Source organism: Lycium ferocissimum, chromosome 8 (assembly GCF_029784015.1).
Source record: "Lycium ferocissimum isolate CSIRO_LF1 chromosome 8, AGI_CSIRO_Lferr_CH_V1, whole genome shotgun sequence".
Classification (NCBI taxonomy): Eukaryota; Viridiplantae; Streptophyta; class Magnoliopsida; order Solanales; family Solanaceae; genus Lycium; species Lycium ferocissimum.
Genome location: NC_081349.1, coordinates 9810618 through 9831156, shown reverse-complemented (window position 1 = coordinate 9831156; position 20539 = coordinate 9810618). Strand labels below are relative to the sequence as shown.

Sequence of the window (20539 nt, the reverse complement as noted above, 5' to 3'; positions counted from 1 at the left end):
CTTTAATTAATATTGTTCTTGAATGTTTCCAAAGGGATTAGCTAACCCTAGGACTTGCCCATTTAATTTGATTTGAGCTCGAGAGAGGAAAATCGATTTGGGAAAGATTAGTTAACAAGGATTTGAGGCATAACCCTCATCTAATGACTTGAGCTCGAGAGAGGAAAGTCACTTGGGATTATATTGATTGTACCTAACATCACACTTTAAGGCTTGAGAAAGCTTAAAGTGAAATTCATTGATTTGGTTGAGAAACTTTCAATGAAATTTAGAAATCATTATCTATTAACATAACCTCATTCTTAGTTGTAAAATTGTAAAATACGTTGGATAGTTACTTGAGTGTAATCTCCTATTATCCATGCTTGTGGCCATTGATCATTTTACTTGCTTTCTAGATTAGTTTACATTTCTGCATTAGTTATAATTTTCTCAAAAAACCAAAATATTATTTATCGTTTGGCTTAGCTTAGTAAGTGAAAGTTCCTTACTTTCTTAATCGCCTAGTATATTGTTCCATGTGGGATCGACCCCGACTCATAGTTGGGTAAATTATATTGCATACGACCGTGTACACTTTCTCTTTGAGGAGTGAATTTGAACGTTATCAAAAACGTACCGAACAGAGTAAAAGCCAATATTCAATGAGTTAAGATAGGCTCAATTCAGACAAAAGAGGTAGCTCTGAACCTTGATTATTCCTTACAAAACAAACGTTTAAGGCAAATATCGTAACATACAACAGCCAAAAGGGAAATATGCATTTCATATATAAACCGAGGCTTTACACTTAGACTTTTACACAAGTCAAAAACAAAAACAAAATGAAGGCTCGTACAGGCCCTAGTCTACCCGGTATGGTTGGAACCGGAGTTCTTAGAAACTGTTTGCTTGGAGTCTGCGGAGTCGGCATCAAGGGCTTTTTTGGCCCTGTCCTCGACTTCTTTGGCTTCAAGTATTCGGGCCTGGATGTCCCCCAACCCTCTTTCAACTTGTTCGAGGGTAGCCCGCCGAGATTTCCAGCGTTCATACTCGATCAAATTCGTAGAACGAGCCTCGACAGCCTCCATATCTTTAAGAGACTCTTCTAGATCGGGCTCGACATTTTTCAATCTAGCCTCTAGCTCAGACTTCATTTCAAGAAGAGCGATTCAAACTTGATTGACCGATTCAAACTCGGTCTGAAGTAGATCATTGGCCGCAGTAGCCTCATCAAGCTTGCTCTTGAGCTCATCACTGACCCGAGCTTGAGTCTCGGCTTTCTCCTCTGCCACTCTCAATTTCTCCTTATCGGTGGCTCTCTCAGATTCAAGCTGTTGAAGTATTTCTGCCACCTTCTCAGCATCAGCTTTGACCGAGTCAAGTTCACCCCGAAGTTGGGCAATAGTGGCCTCGAATTCACCAAGCCTCGAAGCAAAGTTGGCATTGTCTCGGCCAAGGTCGATGTTATCCGCTTCCAGGAGCCGGTTCTTTTCAATCACATCGGCCAACTCGGCCTTTAAACGAAGGTTCTCAGCCTTTGCTGCTTTAAGCTCGGATTGAAGGTTGGGAGGAACAATGACCCGACTTAGCTGGTCTTCTTTCTCCGGCAGGAGGAGTTTGAACTTCTCCGTCTCCCGGCCCTGAGCATCCAGCTGGGCCTTTACGTCATCATCCTCGTGTTGGGCCCGGATAAAGCCTTCATTAACGACCGCAACACTCTGCAGAAGAAGAAGCAAACCAAGATAGGAAATTGATTAACAAGAGTAGAGAATCGCATATTAATATTATGGAAAAGAGAGCATGAAGCTTACCCGGTTGTCTGCATGTATGCCCTCGTTTATAAGGCACTGCCAAGGAAGCCCGACCATTTTTCCTTGTCTGAATCTAAAATGAGAGGCCTTAGATAACTTACAACCTCCACGGGACGGGATAAAAAACTACAGTCCTTAGGGACGGTGACCACGGCCGACCTCGTCCTCCTCGGTTCTACACTTGGGGCTGGGAAAATACCTACAAGGTTGGACCTCGTACCTATTTCAGTGGACCGGCTAGCCGCCCTCGTGGCCCAAGAAATGGGAAGATGGCCAAACCCAGCAGCTTCCCCGGTTGCAGGAGGGATATCCGAGAACATGTCATCGAGGTTATCGGACCTCGAAGCAGGAGCAGAAGGAGAGACCGGAACGGCTCCAGCAGCCCCGGTAGTTGCAGGTACCTCGGATGTGGTAGCTTGGTCGGTGTTGGACAATGGACTGGTAGCCATTATAACCTCGTTATCCGGGACTGGTTCAGTCCTTTGATCAGCTTCAGTGTCCAAGGTCGGGCCAGATCTTCTAGGTCTCTTCACCAAAGGTACCGCTTTGGGCAAGGCATCACCTGAAATGTCAATAAATTCAATGGACCTTAGAGGAATCGAAAAAGGAACATCGTCTTCCCCACTTGTGTTTGGGGTTGGAATGGCAGTTTTTTTCTCAGCTGTGGTGGGGGTTGGAATGGTTGCCACAACGGGTCTCCCCACAATTGTGCGGATCACGATGTCGGGCTCGGGCTCATCCCTTAGGCTTCGAGTATCGCTCCTTGACCTCTTATTTTTCTTCTGAACCTTGGTCGACGGTTTTCTTTGCCTTTTCTCGGTTGCAGCAATAAGCTGGGATGATCCGACCGTATCAAAGTCTGGGCCCGGTGTCGCCGGCTCATCCGTTGGTGTGGATCATGGCTTCACAGATCCTTTGGGTAAGCCTGAACATCAAGATCTAAAGAGTTATAAAAAGAAAGGGTAAAACAAAAGGATGCAGTGAGTACCGGATCAAGCGAAGGTTCTGTGCTGTCCATTGACCACAAGACAATTCTGCCCATGTCCGATCGTCATGTAAGTGTTGGCTAATGATTGCCTCGATGCACTCGGTAAAGCTACGGACAGCGGTAGGTATCCATGCCTCGGCTAAGATATTGAGCAAAGTAAAAAAAAAAAAAATATATATATATATAAGGGAGTAAACTTGGACAAATGTGAGGAAAGACGATTGAGAAACTTACGTCTATTATTCCACTTTTTCGGAAAGGGTATGTAATCAGCCAGAATGATGTATACGATCCTTACCCGGACATAATGTTCCAACCATGCTCGATCTCTATCCTCATCGAGTTTGGAAAGAATCGGGTTCCGGCCTCGTTTGGCGACCTTTATCACGCCCCCTCGGAAGATCCTCGGATAATATAATCGGATGAAGTGTGCCAACGTGAATTCCTTTTTGGCATTATTAGCCAGTAGATGGAGGCAGGCCTCGATCCTCCAGATAATCGGCCCGATTTGGGCTAATCATACATTGTATGTCCGGCACATCACGAGAATAACCGGATCAATTGGGGGGTCGAGTTTGAGTGTGAACGGGTACGTGTAAACGTACAGGAACCTTTCTTTGTAGTTGGTGATGGACTCGTCAGGGCCGGGGGCAAACACTTGTACCGAATGCTTATCCCATCCGTATTCAGCCCGAACTCGAGAAAGGAGGTCCTTTATAATTGACGAAGGGTACCGTCTCACGTCGAAACCCCTATCTGCGATTTGTATTGGCTTCTCAACGGCAAACTCATGATTATAATTGGGTTTGGCTGGTATTATGTCCATGCTAATTGGTTCCACAAAGGTTTTGCCTTTGGATTTAGAAGTAGGCTTGGCACCCGGAGAAGAAACCGAGGGTACGTCCTGGGAAGCAGAGTCGGTGTTGGCTGACATTTTAGCTAAATATGAATTTATGAACAAGTTGGTATGTAAATTTGAAGATTTGAAGATGTAGATGAAGATTTCAAGGCAGGAACAAAATAATGAGTATAAAGATTTGAAGGTTTGAAGACTTGGGTTGAAGATGCTAAGGCTTTGTTGCAAAAATGTTGAAGATTCAAGCAAAAATGAAAAGTTAACCAAAGAAGTTGAAGATCAGAGAAGTGAAAGTGAAAAGTGGAAGTAAAAAATGCAACTTTGGCCCTTACATAGGCGATTCACTGCAGCGGTTACAAAGGTCGGCCAATCGAGAGACGACACGTGTCTGAGAATTAATAGGATGTGACTTGAAGCGACGTGGGTTAAAGCGGTTTCCGAAGTTGGCCATTCGGGGTGAGACATGTGGCCGAAGTCAGAAGGATGTGACATAACGGTTCCCGCCTATTTTGAAGATAAGAACGAGCTTATGAGACCACCGGTTTTGGGACTCTTCCACTTCCCGTCACTCCGATGAAACTACGATCTGGAAAGTGTGGGGACTATCTGTATACGGTAAAAATCGGGTCGATATGTGACCGGTGAGACCGGAGCCGAGGATAAGTCCAAACGAGCACGAGCATGTTCGATCTTTTCTCCACACCGGGGGTGTCGTACCGAATGTAATTGACCCGAGACAAGATAAGCTTGTCCATTGGTCTGGATAGACCGAGCCTAAATCAGCGTGTCCGTTGGTCTAGATAACCGATTGTGAGGTTGCCACGCGTCATGAAACCGTTCCGCCATTTGCGCTGATGACTGTACGGGTGTCAGACCGTACGTATCAACCTTATCTTTTTTAGGGTTTTTTATTCATGAAGGCTTTTTGTATTGTATCTATGGCTCATGAAGCATACCTATAAATAGAGGACATTCCTCCCCTTTTTTAGGCTAGCTTCCTTTTCATATCTCAATATTGTAATCATCAAATATATAAAAGCTTTCTCTCAAAGGTATTGGTCCGGATTTTGTGGTGTTCTTCCTTAGCTTGCTTATCCTTTTAATATTACTTAATATATTTGGCATAAATCATCAATCATAGTGCACATACATATAGCACAAACACGTATACATATAGATCTAACTACAAACAAATCCATTGACACTTCACACCAACCAAATAGATGAAAGTTTATCCACATATCCTATACCTCGCTTACAAATCTAATTATTACCCGAAATTCGGGGTAAACATATATCATAATAATTAATAATTTAAAATATTTAAAAGATATATGAAAAATTTAGGTCAACTTGTCTCGATATCAAACCATTAATTAAATTTGGGACGGAGGGAGTAGTGTTTTTCTAAAAAAGAGAGAAAAACAATTAATAAAGTCGGTGCTCCGAATATCTGAATAGGAGCCCCGTTAACACCCGACCAGTAAATAGATGTCTCCTCTTTTTATATCTCCAATTTTGAGAATAAAATTAAAGTAGTATCTATCTATCTATCTCATTTTAGAAACAAAAATCAATTTCATTTCCCTGCTCTCTCTTCGAAAATGTCGAAATCTCCATGGGGTAATATCGGCGCTTGGGCTGCCGAAGCCGAACTTGCCGAAGCCGAAGAAAAAGAAGCCGAAGCTGCCGCAGCCGCAGCAGCAGCCGCCGCAGCGCCACCACAGAGCTACCCTTCCTTAAAGGAAGCCGCCAAACAGAAGAAGAAAACAAAGATGAGCTTACAACAGTTCACATTAGGGTCCCGACCCGGATCCGGATCCACTAGCCGGTTAACACCTGATGAGATGCTTCGCCTTCCTACTGGCCCGAAAGAACGATCTCCTGAGGAAATGCAATATGGTGGTGGTCGTCTTGGTGGTGGGTTTCCGAACTACGGTGGTGGGACACGTGGCATGGGCGGCCCACCTGGTCCGGGTCGGGTCGGAAGAGATCGTGAAGGTGGTGGGTATGGTGGATTTGATGATGATCGAAGGGGGGGCCCGCCTTCTAGGGATTTTGATCAACCATCTAGAGCTGATGAGGCTGATAATTGGGCTTCTTCTAAGAAATCGTTCCCCCTTGGTTCGGGCCCCGGCCCAGCCCGTTCGAATCGGTATGATTCGTTGGGAAGTGGTGGGATATCTAGGGCTGATGGGGATGACAACTGGGGTGCATCGAAAAAACAGCAGCCCAATGTGGGCCCACCACCACCACAAGGAGGGAGGTCTTGGTTCCCTGATTCGGGCCCGAGGCCTGACACGGAGCGTTGGTCTCGTGAGGGGAATCATGAGAGGCAGAGATTGGTTCTTGATCCGCCTAAGATGGAAGTGGGAAGTGAAAATGTGGTGGTGAAAGGGAATAAGCCGAATCCGTTTGGGGCGGCAAGGCCAAGAGAGGAGGTGTTGGCTGAGAAAGGATTGGATTGGAAGCAACTGGATAAGGAAATCGAGGTGAAGAAGGGAATGGGAAGTAGACCAACGAGTTCGCAATCGAGTAGGCCCGAGAGTTCACATTCGGCCCGTTCTGAAGGCCTAACAGCATTGGATGGTGGTGTTGTTAAACCTAAGCCAAAGGTTAATCCTTTTGGAGATGCAAAGCCTAGGGAAGTTTTGCTTGAGGAAAAAGGTTTAGATTGGAGAAAGATTGATTTGGAGTTGGAGCATCGTCGCGTTGACAGGTTTGGATACTTTTTCCTACAATTTAAATTGGCTGGTTTAATGCAGTTGTAGTGTTGTTTTAATGTTTTTTTTTTCCTGAATTGGTAAACTCAAATGGTCATTGCTTAATGTGGGGTTTTGTTATTTTTCGTGACTTGGTGCTATTATCCATACTGTGCAGTTGAGGTGCAATCTTGGATAGTAACTATAGCAGTGACCACATTGGTATGTTTTTCTTTTTTGGTAAGTAAAAGATTTTATTACCAAAGTGGGAGTATTACAGCATAACATTGAAACTGAAACTGTATACCTTAGCTTCAACAGAACAAGCCAGCAATCTACCAACTAACAATCCTCCCACCTTAAGTACACAGTAGTAATTCAAGGATTTCAGCGTGAGTACACCTCTTGAATGGCATTTTTAGAATCTCCTCAGCATTTCATGTTTCGTTGTGAAAGATTCGTAGGTCTCTCGTTCCAGATATGATAAACACACCCCACCACAGCCATTTTGAATATGCTTGCACTAGCAGATTTACTCTTAATTTTAGCAGTCATCCAATCCAGCTCCTCTTGCAAATCCTAAATTTGTTTTCTGATCCCTTGCTGTAGCAGTATTATACTCCAGATGTAGGCAGAAAATGCACACTCAAATAACAGATAAGAGCACAAGGAGCAAGGTTGACTGATAGTCACACCTCGATTAGCAAGTCTATCTGAATAGCTACTCTCATGATGAAAATCCATTTAGGTGCTCCATAGTTATTACTCCCTCTGTCCCAGTTAATACGGCACTCTTAGCTTTTTAGTCTGTCCCAAAAAGAATGTCACGTTTCTATAAATAGAGATTTCTTAACTTTAAAATTTACCTTATGCCCTTAATAAAATGATTTATGGCCACACAAATTTCTAAGGTTTGGTTTAGACCACAAATTTTAAGCCTTCTTTCTTTCTTAAACTTTGTGCCAAGTCAAATGATGCCACATAAATTGGGATAGAGCCCGTTTGGGGGTAGCTTATAAGCTGAAAAAAATAAGTTGGGGTAGTCCAACTTATTTTTTTCTCCTCCAGGTTTAAGTCACCTAGTAGTTTTTGATACAACTTTTTAATAAAGAGCAACTCCAGATATCACAGCTCATACCCTGCTTCTATGAAGTCCTTCTTTGCCTTGAATTATTTTTTCAACATCCATAAAGCTTGCTTGGGACAAGCTTTCAGATATTGGTATGTTTTCAAACTGTGTTAGTTGCTTTTCTTTTTCGGAGAATGAAGCTAGCTTCAGAGTGGAGAATGCAAGGAAATAAATGTTGGCTTACTACTGGATGAATTATACTTATGGCAAGCCTAAATTCAATAAGTTAGGCCCACATTACATATTTTCCATAACTGCAAGGTATGTGTTTAAATCTTCTTGATCCAATCACCTGCTCTGAATCTTAGGTTCCATGCAATTTATTCAGGGAAGTTCCTATGTCTTTCATGGGGACATGAAATTCTAGATGTTTTCTCAGGAAAAGATAATGCTCAAGGAAAAACTCACATTGTAGTTATTCTAAAAAAATTCCACATTTCAGTTAGTTATAAACAGGCTCAAAAGATGGTTGTCCTATTGCCGTGACCACTGAAAAGCGATTGATGCTATGCAATATTAATGAGGCTCTTCCTGCTGTCAAAAGATTTCTTGGCAGAAGTTCCAAAGTCCTTTCAGTCTGTTCCTTTCATCTAACTCAGCCCCACCTTCCTCTAAGCATTGCTATCTTGTAAGAGTATATGTCACACCATCAATATGTCAGGGAAAATATGATGTCATGGAAACTTAAGTTTACTGTTGTTTTCTTATCCAAAAAATTATTGGGAGCATGACTCCTTAACTGACCTTGTAGATTTCTCTATTCTACCACATATAACCTGCCCTTTCAAATGACAGGAAATATGTGGACGCGGTAAGATAAAGGCATGCTATTTTATAGTAATATCCGTCTATCACTCTATCTTATAAAACACTTGATTGCTTTACGAACTTTTGGTTATAAAAAAATAACACACTTGATTGCATCTTTGTTTTACACCCTCTTACCTTTTTCTTCTCATGTCTCTTTCACCTTAAAGAAAGGAAAAATAGAACAACTATGTTCAAGCCAGCAGCACACCTGGATGTGAATTGTCATTTTGCAATATTTGTTGGAGAATATCATTGTCAAAAAAAAATAAAAAATTGTTGGAGAATGTTGTTACTCATTTTGTGAGTTAAAGAGTTGGCCTGGTTATATATTCTGTTATATTAGAGAGTACTCTTCTGTTCCAATAACAACGAATCACTTCCTCTTTTGGCTGTCCTAGAAAGGTTAGAAGATATTTTCTCCCTTCTTTTGTTCAAACAAATATAACCTAACCTTATTCATTATTTCAAATTTGATGTGATATCTTTTAACTGTTATATTTTTTTACCCGGTACCTGTACTAGTGGGAGGTAGCGGGTACCCCTGGAATTAGTCGAGGTATGCGCAAGCTGGCCTGGACACTACTGTTATTAAAACAGAACTACTACATTTTTCTCACATATCAAACTAACGTCTTTTTTGGGGAAGTCATCAGATTTCTAACTATTATCAGAGCATCTTATCTGTCAAACTTATTTGAACAGTGTGCACTTGATCGCTGCACTGCTGGTCAAATTTATGTGATGGAGTGAGTATTATTTAGTGTCCATAAGAAATATGGTTTCAGTTAGTGAGTGAAATGTCAGCTTCACTCCTAAAAGGATTCTGCAATTGTAGAATAGTAGAGAGAATGAGGGCTGAGATGTCCTTTGTAGATGCTATGAGTGTTCTGCTTGTACCATTTGCCTATGAAACACCCAAGACAAAGAAGAAAACGTTTAATTGCACCCATGTCCTATAAGCAGGAACCTAAATGTATTCTTTCAGCTGTAACCTAATCATGTTAAGTAGACATCTATGTAGAATTTGAAGTACTCTAAGGTACAAGGTTAGGTGATGTTGACCGTATTAAGAAATGCTCAAAATGTAGATGCAACTCTTTTGGTTATTTAAGGCTTATGAAGTTTATCTAATCATGTATTGTAGTCATTCTTTTTTTTTTTTGTAATTCCTTGAGCAAAAACCAGAAAGAAATAGAAAATAAAGAGAGTTTAACCATGTTTCTTTATCTGATCACAAAAAACATTTCAGAGCAGAGACAGAAGAGGAAAAGAATCTGAAAGAAGAATTAGAGAAGCTCAGAAAGGAAGCTACAGAGTGCTCAGAAGAGGACAAGACTAATTTACAGAATGTGATTAATCAGAAAGAGAAGGACTTGGAACTGCTGATCCGTGGTTTGGATGACAAAGTTCGTTTCAGTCAGAAACCCATTCAAAGGCCAGGCTCTGGGTCAGGCAGGGTTGGTGGGCTTTCTGATAGGGGCTTTTCTCAGCCAGCATCTTATGAGGATCGTAGAGCTGGTGATCAGATGGACAGGCCTAGATCACGCGGTGGAGGAGATGCATGGGCAAGGCCAAATGACCAAATGGAGAGGCCTCGATCACGTAGTGGTGTAGATGCGTGGGCCAGGCCAAATGAACAAGTGGAGAGGCCTCGATCACGGGGTGGTGGAGACGGATGGGCAAGGCCAGGTGATGAGAGAAGATCTTTCCAAGGAGGAAGAGGAGGATATTTTGGCAGCCGGGAGTCTGATAGGTAGAACTCTCTCCCTCTCTCTCTCTCTCTCTCTAGACACATACACCAACACATCCCACACTCATTTTTCCTTGCAACTATAAGTTTGTTTTACTTGCTTACTTATTCACATGGCACTTGTGCCTAGTATTTTTATTGACTTGAACTGTTTCTCCGTCTCGGAAAAAATTGCCATGCATGACATTCCAGGAAATCTTTTTAGTCTTCTTCTTCTTCTTTTCTTTAGATTTTATTCTTTTTGCGCCTGTCGAGATATAGGAATGTAGTACTGTTTTAAGTGGCGATTGCAAATTCAAATATTGTACAGCCTATGTAAGAATTTGTTATTCAAGTCTGGATTGATCCAAGAAGACTGTTGGTTTGAAGATATTCCTATTTTCTGTGATAGATAAGCATCCCTTATCACATTGATTCTCCAACCAGATAGTGTTCTGGAGTTTCAACATCTTATGTGGAGTTGTCTTGCTAATAATTTACTTGCAGTAATTGGTTTTCTATGTTTTTGTTCTCTATCAAATCATGTTTCTTTTTATTTCATCTTGAGACTATATCACTGAAGAGTATGAATGTCCTGTTCCAAATTTCTGGTGGGTTGGTGTTGGGGTAAGGTATAGGATAAGTGTAACTTTTGAGTGGGGGAGTGTGATCTCTATTCATAATCGTGATTGGATATTGATCACGAGCCAAACCCTGAGGTAATCTACTATAATGGCGAGATTATAGCATAGCTCCTGTTTGTTTCCATTTAGTGCTATAATTTTTTTCTTATGACCGTCATCAAGAATAAATATTTCTTTTAATGCATCTTTCAGGATTCTTTGTTATTCTGATTATTGGGATTTTTTTTTTTTTTTTGAGCATGTGGAATATTTTCTCTTCCTTTGATTTTTGGGTATAGCATTTGTCTGGAATAGTTTGTGAGTTTTGCAAGGAATTGAAATTACCGTAATATCAAATGATTGATATACCATAGAGAAGGTGTGACCCTAGAATTGTAGCTAATGAATCCCTCTGCCATTCCCTGAGAAACTGTGAAAAGAAAAGGACAGCGCAAAATTAAAAATGCTCATATTGGTGATTTATTCGTTTATTTGCACTATAGAGTGTAGACTGCTTAACATCTATGATTTTGCTGAAAGTAGACACAAGGATGAGCAGTAAGTTCTGAACCTTTGAGAATACAGTGCTTCATATTTTCTCAAACACTGGAATTTCTTTCTGACAATTTCCAGATGTAATGTTTACTCACCTATGCCGGGAAAAAAGTTTCCAGATGATTCCTGCGGGCAAAATATATTCCAGTCTTGTAAGGAACCCCATCATTTGAGTTATGAGTGAATTGAAGTCCCACTAAGGGAAGAAATGATATATGGGACATAATACGAGTTATGGGACATAATACGAGTTACTATGCACTCTAACCATCTTTTTGGTAATGTATGCTAAATAGTGGCAGATTATATTACCCAAGAAGTGGCTTATTTATGTTTTCATGGTTTGCTGCTTTCTATTGCTAAGATTTCCAATGATGCTATTAAATTAATCTGTGCATAATTTGGCAGGACTAGATCCGGGAACAGATGGTGATCTTCAAGTACTGTGGATTCTTTGGCTTCTCTTGCCTGCTTTTTTTGTCCTCTGACAAATTAGAACAGAATAATATATTTCGACTTCCATCTTGTTTGGCTTTTAGTTTTGCTGCAAGGATGATGCTAGAATTACCGAGTGTTGATATGAGCATTTTTGCGGTGTTTAATTGTCTCGTCTCAAAATTGTGCAGAAGTGCATTTTTCCTCCATTTCTCTTTGGAGGCAGTGTTTATTGCACCAAATGACTAATGTAAGGTGCATTTGTGGTCATACTTTTGGTTCTCTTTTTCTCTTATCCTTTTAGTAGGAGATACCTTTTAAAAGCTTTGCTTATTTCGTTAAACAATGGTTCCTGTGTATTCAAATTTTTGTGCTTGATGTTCTATGAGCCATTTAAGCATTTGGATTTAGGTGTTACTTTACGCTGTTCCATTGATGCGTTACTGACTTGTACTGAAATACTGGCTTGTAATCTTTCTTCTTTTTAAACGGGAAGGCGTTTGGAGAACTTTATCTTTATTTTGATGCAAAGGTTATAAATCGGACTCGGTAAGTGCTCAAAGTTGATGTATTTTGATCTTCGCTTGGTTCTTGTTTGGTAAAACTTGTAGTTTATGATTATGTAATGTCATGCAAAGTTAGCATATTATGAGGATGTATTTGTTCTGATAAAATGAGTCCATTGGTTTTTGTAACCTTCCTCGTCATTCGTTGTTATATGGTCCCCAAGTCCTTTAAAGTCACTCTGGCAGCATAGCTGCCACAAATCCTTGCATATTTCCATTCAATAGAGGATTAGATTGTAGGGGAAGGACAATGTTAGTGAGCATCTGTGTTCTTATTCAATTTCATACATAATTATTTACGCAATTAGGCTACTTATAGGGGTAATAGTTATGATAAACATTAACTGGTAACTTAATCATTTTTTTGCGCAGATTGTCCTTCTGGGGTGGTTTTGCCCCTTGAATCGCTGGTCTTTAAGTTGTCCTTTTGCTTGAAAAGGCGGCTGAAAATATCCTGATGTTTTGAGTTCGAACTCTCACTCAGTTTAAAAAAAAAAAAAATTCACAAGGTAAGGTTTTGCAAAAAGTTCTACCTTATGCGGCAGATTTTACCTTAAGGTATAACTAAAAGTCTGTCCCATAAGACACCTTAAGAAAAAGTTCTGCCTTATCGGGTAGATTTTTAGTTATGTTTTAAGGCAAAGTTTGCCCCATAAGGCAGAACTTTTCCTTGAGGCATAACTAAAAGTTTTGCCTTTTCCGCCAGACTTCTAGTTATGTCTTATGGCAAAGTTTGCCGCATACGGTAGAATTTTTTGCAAAGCCTTGTCTTGGGGTTCTTCTTTTTTTTTTTTTTTTTTTTTTTTTTTTTTGGACTAAGCCGGGATTCGAACCCAGAATCTCAGAGGATTTTAGGCGAAGGGCAAACATTAAAGACTAGCAATTTGAGGGGCAAAAACTATAGACCACCCACAACGAAGGGCAATCGTGCAAATTGCCCTAACTTAATAAATTGATTGTAATTTCAATCTTTTCATTTTAATTTGGTAAAAACTAGAAAGATGATATTATTTTATATTGATAAATTCTTTAAACCTTCCATTTTACTTTTAAGGGCAAAGGGCAGAATTTGTCTCTGAACTATGCGAAATGAGATAGATTTGCCCTCTTTAGATAGTCTGGTTAAAATCCTAGCCGAAATTAAAATAGATTAAATTTGCTGTTATTTTCAAACGGCTAAAGCTTAGCACCCGGTGATTACATGCGTTCGCAATTAAGGATTATGTTCTTTTTTAAAAAAAGAAAAGAAAATGGAAGGCAAATTTCACCTTTCTCATAATTCAGGGACAAATTTAAACTTTTTGCATAGTTTAGGGGCAAATTTGATCGTTCTCTCTAATTTTGAGTTTTAAATTTCTTTTTGTTCCTCCTTTCTCTCTCCCCGCTACTACCTTATCACCAATCACCTTTTTCCACCTTTCTCCTTGCCCCTCCCCACCACCGTTGTCATCATCTGCTCTTCCTTTTTTTTTTTCTCTCTCTCGTCCTGCCACCTCATCACCACCTTCACTCTCAGGAGGATATGAGCTAAATAACTTGAACTTGCAACACATAATACTATTCTAATGCAGGTATATAGCCACATCCATAAAAGGAGGAAGGAGAAAGTCGCGGTAGACGTAGTGCCAAAAAGAGAGGGAATTAAAAAAAAATATATTAAAACCTCAAGATGAGGGTGGAAGATCAAATTTGCCATTGAACTATTCGAAAAGTTCAAATTTGCCTTCCATTTTACGAAAATTAATCAAGTGATAAATTTCCGTCGTCTGAAAAGAAGGGCAAATTTTGCCAGTTTTAATAACGACAAGGGAATATTTGACGCGAACTATTAATGGAGGGCAAATTTGTTCTGTTCCGGAAAATTTAGGGGTTAATTTCACCCTTTGCCCAATTCTTAATGACATGATTTTACATGCACAAAAATGTCATGACATGATTTTACATGCACAAAAATGTCATGACATGTACTCCCTCTATCCCAAATTATGTGACACACTTTCCTTTTTGATCTGTCCAATGTCACGTTTATATAATTAAAATTTACTTAAACTTTAGAATTCCCCTTTTACTCTTAATGAGATGTTTTATACCCACACAAATGTCTAAGGTTTGCTTTACATCACAAATTTCAAAAGTCTTACTTTTTTTTTAAACTTTGTGCCGAGTCAAAAATTGTCACATAAATTGAGACGGAAGGAGTATAAGACTGTTAAGTTCCATAAGTTTTTTTTTTCTTCTAAAAAATCATATCCAGTCAAAGGCCTCACATAAATCAAGCGGAGGGAGTAATTATTTGCTGCAATAAGTTAAAATTATGTTGATAGTTTGAGAATGTTTTTCACTATTGTATTGTGTATATGTAACTTGAAACATTTCAGATATTGTGCATGTGGCAATTGCTTGTTTAAAGACAACAGACCGTTATGCCGAAGATTATACAACGATTTAAATTGAGAATGTCGGAGAGCAGGTGAAAATTCCAAAGAGAAAGGACGAAGTTAGATATTTGATTTCTTTGGATTTGTGTGAGTGGATGAATGCCTTTTGGTCCCATGTTCACTAATCACTATGATATAGTATTATGGATCGAGTTAAGTAACCATATTAATATTTAATTTCCAAAATGTCCCTATAATTTCACCAACATATTGATTATGGGAAAATGGAGCTCTCTGGCTCAGTCTGAAACCATCATAAAATGAATATTAATGGATAATCTAGTCGTCTCCAAGTTGTCTTTTCTTACTTGTTCGGTTTCTAGAATGCCACTGATCCCACCGAATTTGCACTGTTACATTAAAACATTTCTCAGATACAATATAAGTTAGCAGAAACTCTCAAAGGCTTCAATCTTTGATACAATTTGTGGAAACACTTCCTTTCTTAGAAAATTGAACAAAACTTTGTGATTCAGAATAAAGTGTATCTAGTCTTATATAATACAATTCTAAAAATATGGAGTGGCTATGCTGTCAGAACATTCCCTTAAGTATGAGGAGTACTGCAGCCTTTGGTGTTACTACAGTTTCTGTTTTATGGGTTTTAATGTTTAAGGATGAATGGGGTGTTATTTTGTCTGATAATGGATCAGGGACTTGTCATTTCCCAGCAATATTCAACTTGGGGGATTCGAATTCCGACACCGGAAGTGTATCGGCGACGTTTGGTCGAATAGTTCCTCCTTATGGTGACACTTTCTTTGGTAAATCTTCTGGCAGGTATTCTGATGGACGCTTGGTTATTGATTTTATAGCTATTTTAATCAAGCTTAACTTGGCTCAACTTAAAATATCTTTCCTCAATTGTCTGCACTTCTAGTTGTATACATTTGTACATGCATTAGTCTGAACCCGTAACTTCCAACACAGAGTATAGATATATAGTATGTAAAAACGTATTAAAATCACAACAAATATTGGATATGAACCCATAATTTTTAAAATTACAATGAGTTCAATACTAAGAATCTTAAAATTTAAATCCTGGATCCGCCTCTGGTATGTTTGGATCAAACTTGGGCGGGTAAGAATTGATCAATGCAATAAACGAGCATGGTTTAACCCGCTCAAAGTTAGCTTTGGTGAAAATGGATCTAGTCAAGAAAGGTCGAACAACGGGTCATAGATCAACCTATCAAAATGATCCAAACTCCCTTCCTTTCTTATTTTGCTTTTTGAATAAGAAAATATGAAAGCTAAAAATTATTAGAATTTACATAATTTTCAATCTCCAAATTTAATTTTGTGTCATCCAGGTTTGGGTTGCATTTGACCCGTTGAATTACACCGTTTGACCTGTTTTGACCCACAGTTTGACGGGTCATTCTCGGTTCAACTCGTTGGGTCAAGTCGACAAAGAAATACTTTTTAACTTGGGTGGGTTAGTAACAATGAGTCGCCTCTAGTCCGATGGCTGTAGCAGTGTGAGATTGAAGCTAACCATTGGGAATGACTGGTTTATCTGGTCTTATAGTTGTTCTGTTGAGTTTAAAGGTATGATTTGTTTTGCAGCTGAAGAGCTGCGGTTTCCTTGCCTTGGTGCATATTTGGATTCTATTGGATCAAATTTCCAGCATGGTGTAAATTTTGCGGCAAGTGGATCGACTATCCAGCGTATGGATGCCAAACTTTGTGCTGCTGGCTTCAATCCTCTTACTTTTGAAGTACAAATTTCGCAAGTTGATCAGTTCAAAACTCGGACTGTGGAACTGCATGACCAAGGTTAGACATTAATCATCGTATCATTTGATTATTACCTCAATAGAGTATGATGGTTCCTTGTGATGCTATGATTAAATGCATGGTTTCCTTCTGATAAACATGTACTTAAAAATGTCTTTTCAGGGACATCAAAAGCAAATTGCCTAAACCTGAGGACTTCTCAACAGCAATCTTCATGATGGATAGCAGGCAGAATGATCTTCATTATGGACTGGCATTAACGACAGAAGAAGAAGTGAAGAAATCTATTCCTAATATGATTGATCAATTCACAGTGGCCGTGGAGGTAAGAAGTTTAGTCATGACGGAAGTTTATCGTTTATGAGTATCTAATATGAAGCTGCAAGATATTTTCCTGCAACCTTTGACATTAAAATATACAGCCTTTCTTTAATGTAATAAAATGTATCAGGTTAGAGTTATTCTTCACAGATGCACTATTGCAATAAACTACAGCCGTACCCCTAACAAAAGAAAAAGTTAGTTGTGAAGGACGTGATTGTGTACAAGAATAGTTATATTTAAAAGCATTTGCTTTTGGCAATATGGTGTTTCTGTCCAATCACCATGTAGACACAATACAGTGTCTTGCTTTGAGAGGTAGCCCCAAATTTCAGTTGCTTTTGGCAATATGGTATCAATAGCACTAGTTGTAGAATCAAGGAATTCTCTCCTACTAAGGTCATAGATATATGGAAATCCTACACAATGCTCTCACTCATCATACAGTGCATCTCTTCCCTTAATTGAAATTTCCGTAATTAGGTTATATCAACCACACTCTTAGGCTTGTGTCTATGAATTTTTTATTGGAAACACCTGAAATATATCCTAGTACAATAGCTTCAACATAAGATCTGTATGAAAGAGTAAAGTAGTTCTTATATAAAATGTTTGTGTTGTGTTGTTTCTTCCTGGAAAATTGGGATTGTTTGGGATTCTGTAGCCACATTATATCTTTTTTTCTCCTTGTCTGTTTCAGCAACTCTATGAGAAAGGTGCTAGAGCTTTTTGGATCCATAATACAGGTCCCATTGGATGTTTGCCTTACTTTGTTGTTAAGTATCCACCAAGTAAAGACAATGCTGATCAAAATGGTTGTGTGAAGTCATATAATGAGGTGGCTCAGGAGTTCAACAAGCAGCTAAAAGATTGTGTATCCAAGTTACGCGACCAACATTAATATGCAGTCCTTATTTATGTCGACCTCACTCAGCTAAATATTCTCTAATTAGCAATGCCAAAGACTACGGTAAGACGCTACTACTTGTCAATTCTAGTTGTAAAGTTATACAGACTTATCTAAATATGGCATATTAATTTGTTTGTATGATCTGTTTTTGTGCATACATGCTTGGAGGATTTCTTGATCCCCTTGGGTGTTGCTGTGGGAGCGGTGTTTATGTTGATTGTGGGAAGAAGGTAATGGCGAATGGTATGGAAACTTTTGGGACTACTTGCAAGAATCCATCAGAGTACATCAGCTGGGATGGCATACATTACACTGAGCTGCAAATTGATGGTTGGTCAACCATATAGTAAATGGTTCGTTCCCGGAACCTCAAGTTTCAATCACTAAAGCATGTACCTGGCCTTCATAATCATAGCATGGACATTGAATACGTAGTCTTCGATTTTCTGGTCTTGCTACAATTTCCTTGCCATTAATTCGTACCTCAACGATAGATAAAGAACCTTACTAAGTAACTTCTAGAGGTGAATGGGTTCAGTTTTGGGGTGCAAGTGTGTAACAGTTGTTCGTTGAGCAGGATTTTGTAGTGTTTCCTGATCTGTTGCTTATTCCAACATAACCTATAGTGATTTTGTTGTGGGATTTCATGTAATTAGAAGCAAAATATGTACACTATATATCAAAGAAGAAGAAACATTAAAAAAAAAAAAATAGAGGAACTTGTCGACGACTTCACTGGGGATCGAACCCAGAATCTCTGGTTTCGTAGACCAGCGCCTTATCCATTGGGCCATGAAGTCAAGTTATGGTTATGAGATACCACATCATATGAAATATCAAATTATTTATTTAATAGCATAACGTAAATATAAAAGGAATACGACCTTATATGAAGATCGTGATGCAGAGTAAGCAAAAGAAAACATACTGTTGCTAACTAGGGTTGTCAATACAGTTCTGGTGATTTTTTTTTTTTTTTTTAAAGGAACATATATATTAATATTTTTGTTACTATATTGTGCATAACGAAATTTAAATTCGTCGATACCGTGTCAATCGTTGGGGTTTCTCTTCATTATTGGTATAGTTCGGTGGATTTTTGAACGTCATCTAATAATCTCAATGTTATTAAAATGTTCGCTTCATTATAAAATAATACTAGTAACAAGGGGTATCAATGAGACGGTTCGGCTAGTTTGTTGTTATTAGCATAAGACGCGATTTATATGACATAGTTTGGATTTAGAGAGTAAAACTTTTTTATTTTGGACGTGCATTCGGACATATTCTTTATGGTGTTTAATAAAAAATTTACATATTAAGAAACTACATAAAAAATACTACAAGTAATAATAACAATTTAAATTATTTAAAGAACATACAAATATATCACCGTCAAAGATTTTCTTGTTTGACTCTTGAAACCGAATTATGTCATATAAATTGGGACGGAAAGAGTACATAGTAAGGTGTCCTTGCTCTAATTTGAAATCCAGTCTCTTTCATTCGTTGATTAATTTTCTTCCTTTAGTCCTAAAGCTGGTTATAAACTTTCGATGTAATACTAATTTACAAGTCAGAATCTCTTAGTAATGTGATCAATCTCATCCGTGTATATTTTTTCCTCAAACCATCTGCTTCAAACTTTAAAATTCTATGTGATTTTAGTTCATTAATCGAAAGAATGGTATAAGAGAGGGTCAAACCATACCCCACGAATTCCATGAGAAGATACAAAGTACAAACATATGCCTCAACATTTCTGTGTTTCTGCGTGTCGCAATAAGGCAATAATTGTGACGCCTAATAAAACAAGCCTTTTAGACAATAAATAATATTACGAGAATTAAAAAATAAATCCTAATAAATACAAACACTCAGATAATTTATTCCATCTGCTTAAGGAAAGGGATCTTAATATTTTTAGTTAGGCTAAAAAAAAAAAAGTTCGCGCGCCTAATCATACCAGTTTGTCGCTGCCTATGCGATGATTATATAATAAAATAATACAGTACTGCATACTGGCTAAATTTTTAAAAATAAAGACTAAAATTACTATTTTTTATTTGTTTGGGCTTCGGTAGGCTACTGTATAGTGTAACAATCCCAAATTCTGATTGACACAGTTATTCAATACCTATCCTAGATAATTAGTCGATTAAAATTGAGGTGCACAAAAATTACTCCAAACACCACTATTATTAGAAGGTAAAAAAAAAAAAAAAAAAAAAAAAAGGAAAGCAGCAAGAGAGGAGTGCAAGACAAATGCCCTTTTCAGAATTCACATGCTACACGGTCCACATGAGGTCCCCTTGAATTCTTCCTTTTCTCAATTCGTCGTTTTTTCATCTTTTTCACTTTCTGCTCGTGCAAATGGTGCGGTACCATTGCTTTTCACACCACCTTTTTTGCTCATTTGCTATTGGCGTTTACGAATGCTATGACTTGATACCAATGTTATGCAAACTTAGCTATGATATGAACCCAGAATTTTAAGAGGGAAAGAGAGTATTCTAAGGAACAATAGCAGTTCCTGAATAAACACTCAGTTGAGAAAGAGAAAAAGATGAACTGAAAATGTAAACACTTTATTGATTCTTAGTTTACATGAATGACTACAACTTTTTCTACATTGCAAGCTATATAGTCGAATCAACAACTAACAAGAATTAGGCGGGAAAAGTTGTCAACAACTAACTTCCCGAAAATCAGGACATGTGCTAAGCACGTGCTTCTAACAGAATTGCCAGCTAGGCTAACTAATTTGTCCAGCTCAGCTCTTACAAAATGAATGGATTAGTGAACTAATTGGATCATAACAATGCCTCCCCCTTAGGACAATCCTTGTCCTCAAGGATTGAAATCTGGGAACCTCAGCTGAAAGTCCTGCAAATCTTCCCATGTACTGTCCTCAATAGCTGCATTCAACCACTTCACCAAG

At 38.7% G+C, this 20539-nt stretch overlaps 1 protein-coding gene, 1 non-coding gene and 1 pseudogene across 3 annotated transcripts; 2 read left to right on the top strand and 1 right to left on the bottom strand.

The window, feature by feature from the left end:
* The first annotated feature begins 5155 nt into the window (after positions 1 to 5155).
* On the top strand, positions 5156 to 12128 carry LOC132067195 (eukaryotic translation initiation factor 4B1). Of its 2 annotated transcripts, none has more exons than XM_059460348.1 (3): positions 5156 to 6356; positions 9528 to 10031; positions 11264 to 11575. In XM_059460348.1, the coding sequence occupies exons 1-3, from the start codon at positions 5242 to 5244 to the stop codon at positions 11367 to 11369; spliced, it is 1725 nt and encodes a 574-aa protein (XP_059316331.1). In that variant the 5' UTR covers positions 5156 to 5241; the 3' UTR covers positions 11370 to 11575. The 2 variants fall into 2 exon arrangements, with proteins under 2 accessions (XP_059316331.1, XP_059316332.1); XM_059460349.1 differs by lacking the exon at positions 11264 to 11575 and adding an exon at positions 11594 to 12128 and having other exon boundaries at positions 5167 to 6356.
* A 3393-nt stretch (positions 12129 to 15521) lies between these two features.
* Positions 15522 to 18233, top strand: LOC132066007 (GDSL esterase/lipase At5g14450-like; annotated as a pseudogene).
* A 92-nt stretch (positions 18234 to 18325) lies between these two features.
* TRNAR-ACG (transfer RNA arginine (anticodon ACG)) lies at positions 18326 to 18398 on the bottom strand. The gene has a single exon. It is a non-coding gene; the product is annotated as a tRNA-Arg (tRNA).
* Positions 18399 to 20539: the final 2141 nt, after the last annotated feature.

What these genes read in the sequence shown, in the direction of transcription:
- LOC132067195 (XM_059460348.1), top strand. Translation starts at nt 5,242, where the DNA reads ATGTCGAAATCTCCATGGGGTAATATCGGCGCTTGGGCTGCCGAAGCC. An exon ending in GAGCATCGTCGCGTTGACAG is followed by an intron (nt 6,357 to 9,527) that starts GTTTGGATACTT and finishes AAAACATTTCAG; the next exon opens with AGCAGAGACAGAAGAGGAAA. An exon ending in GGCAGCCGGGAGTCTGATAG is followed by an intron (nt 10,032 to 11,263) that starts GTAGAACTCTCT and finishes GACAATTTCCAG; the next exon opens with ATGTAATGTTTACTCACCTA.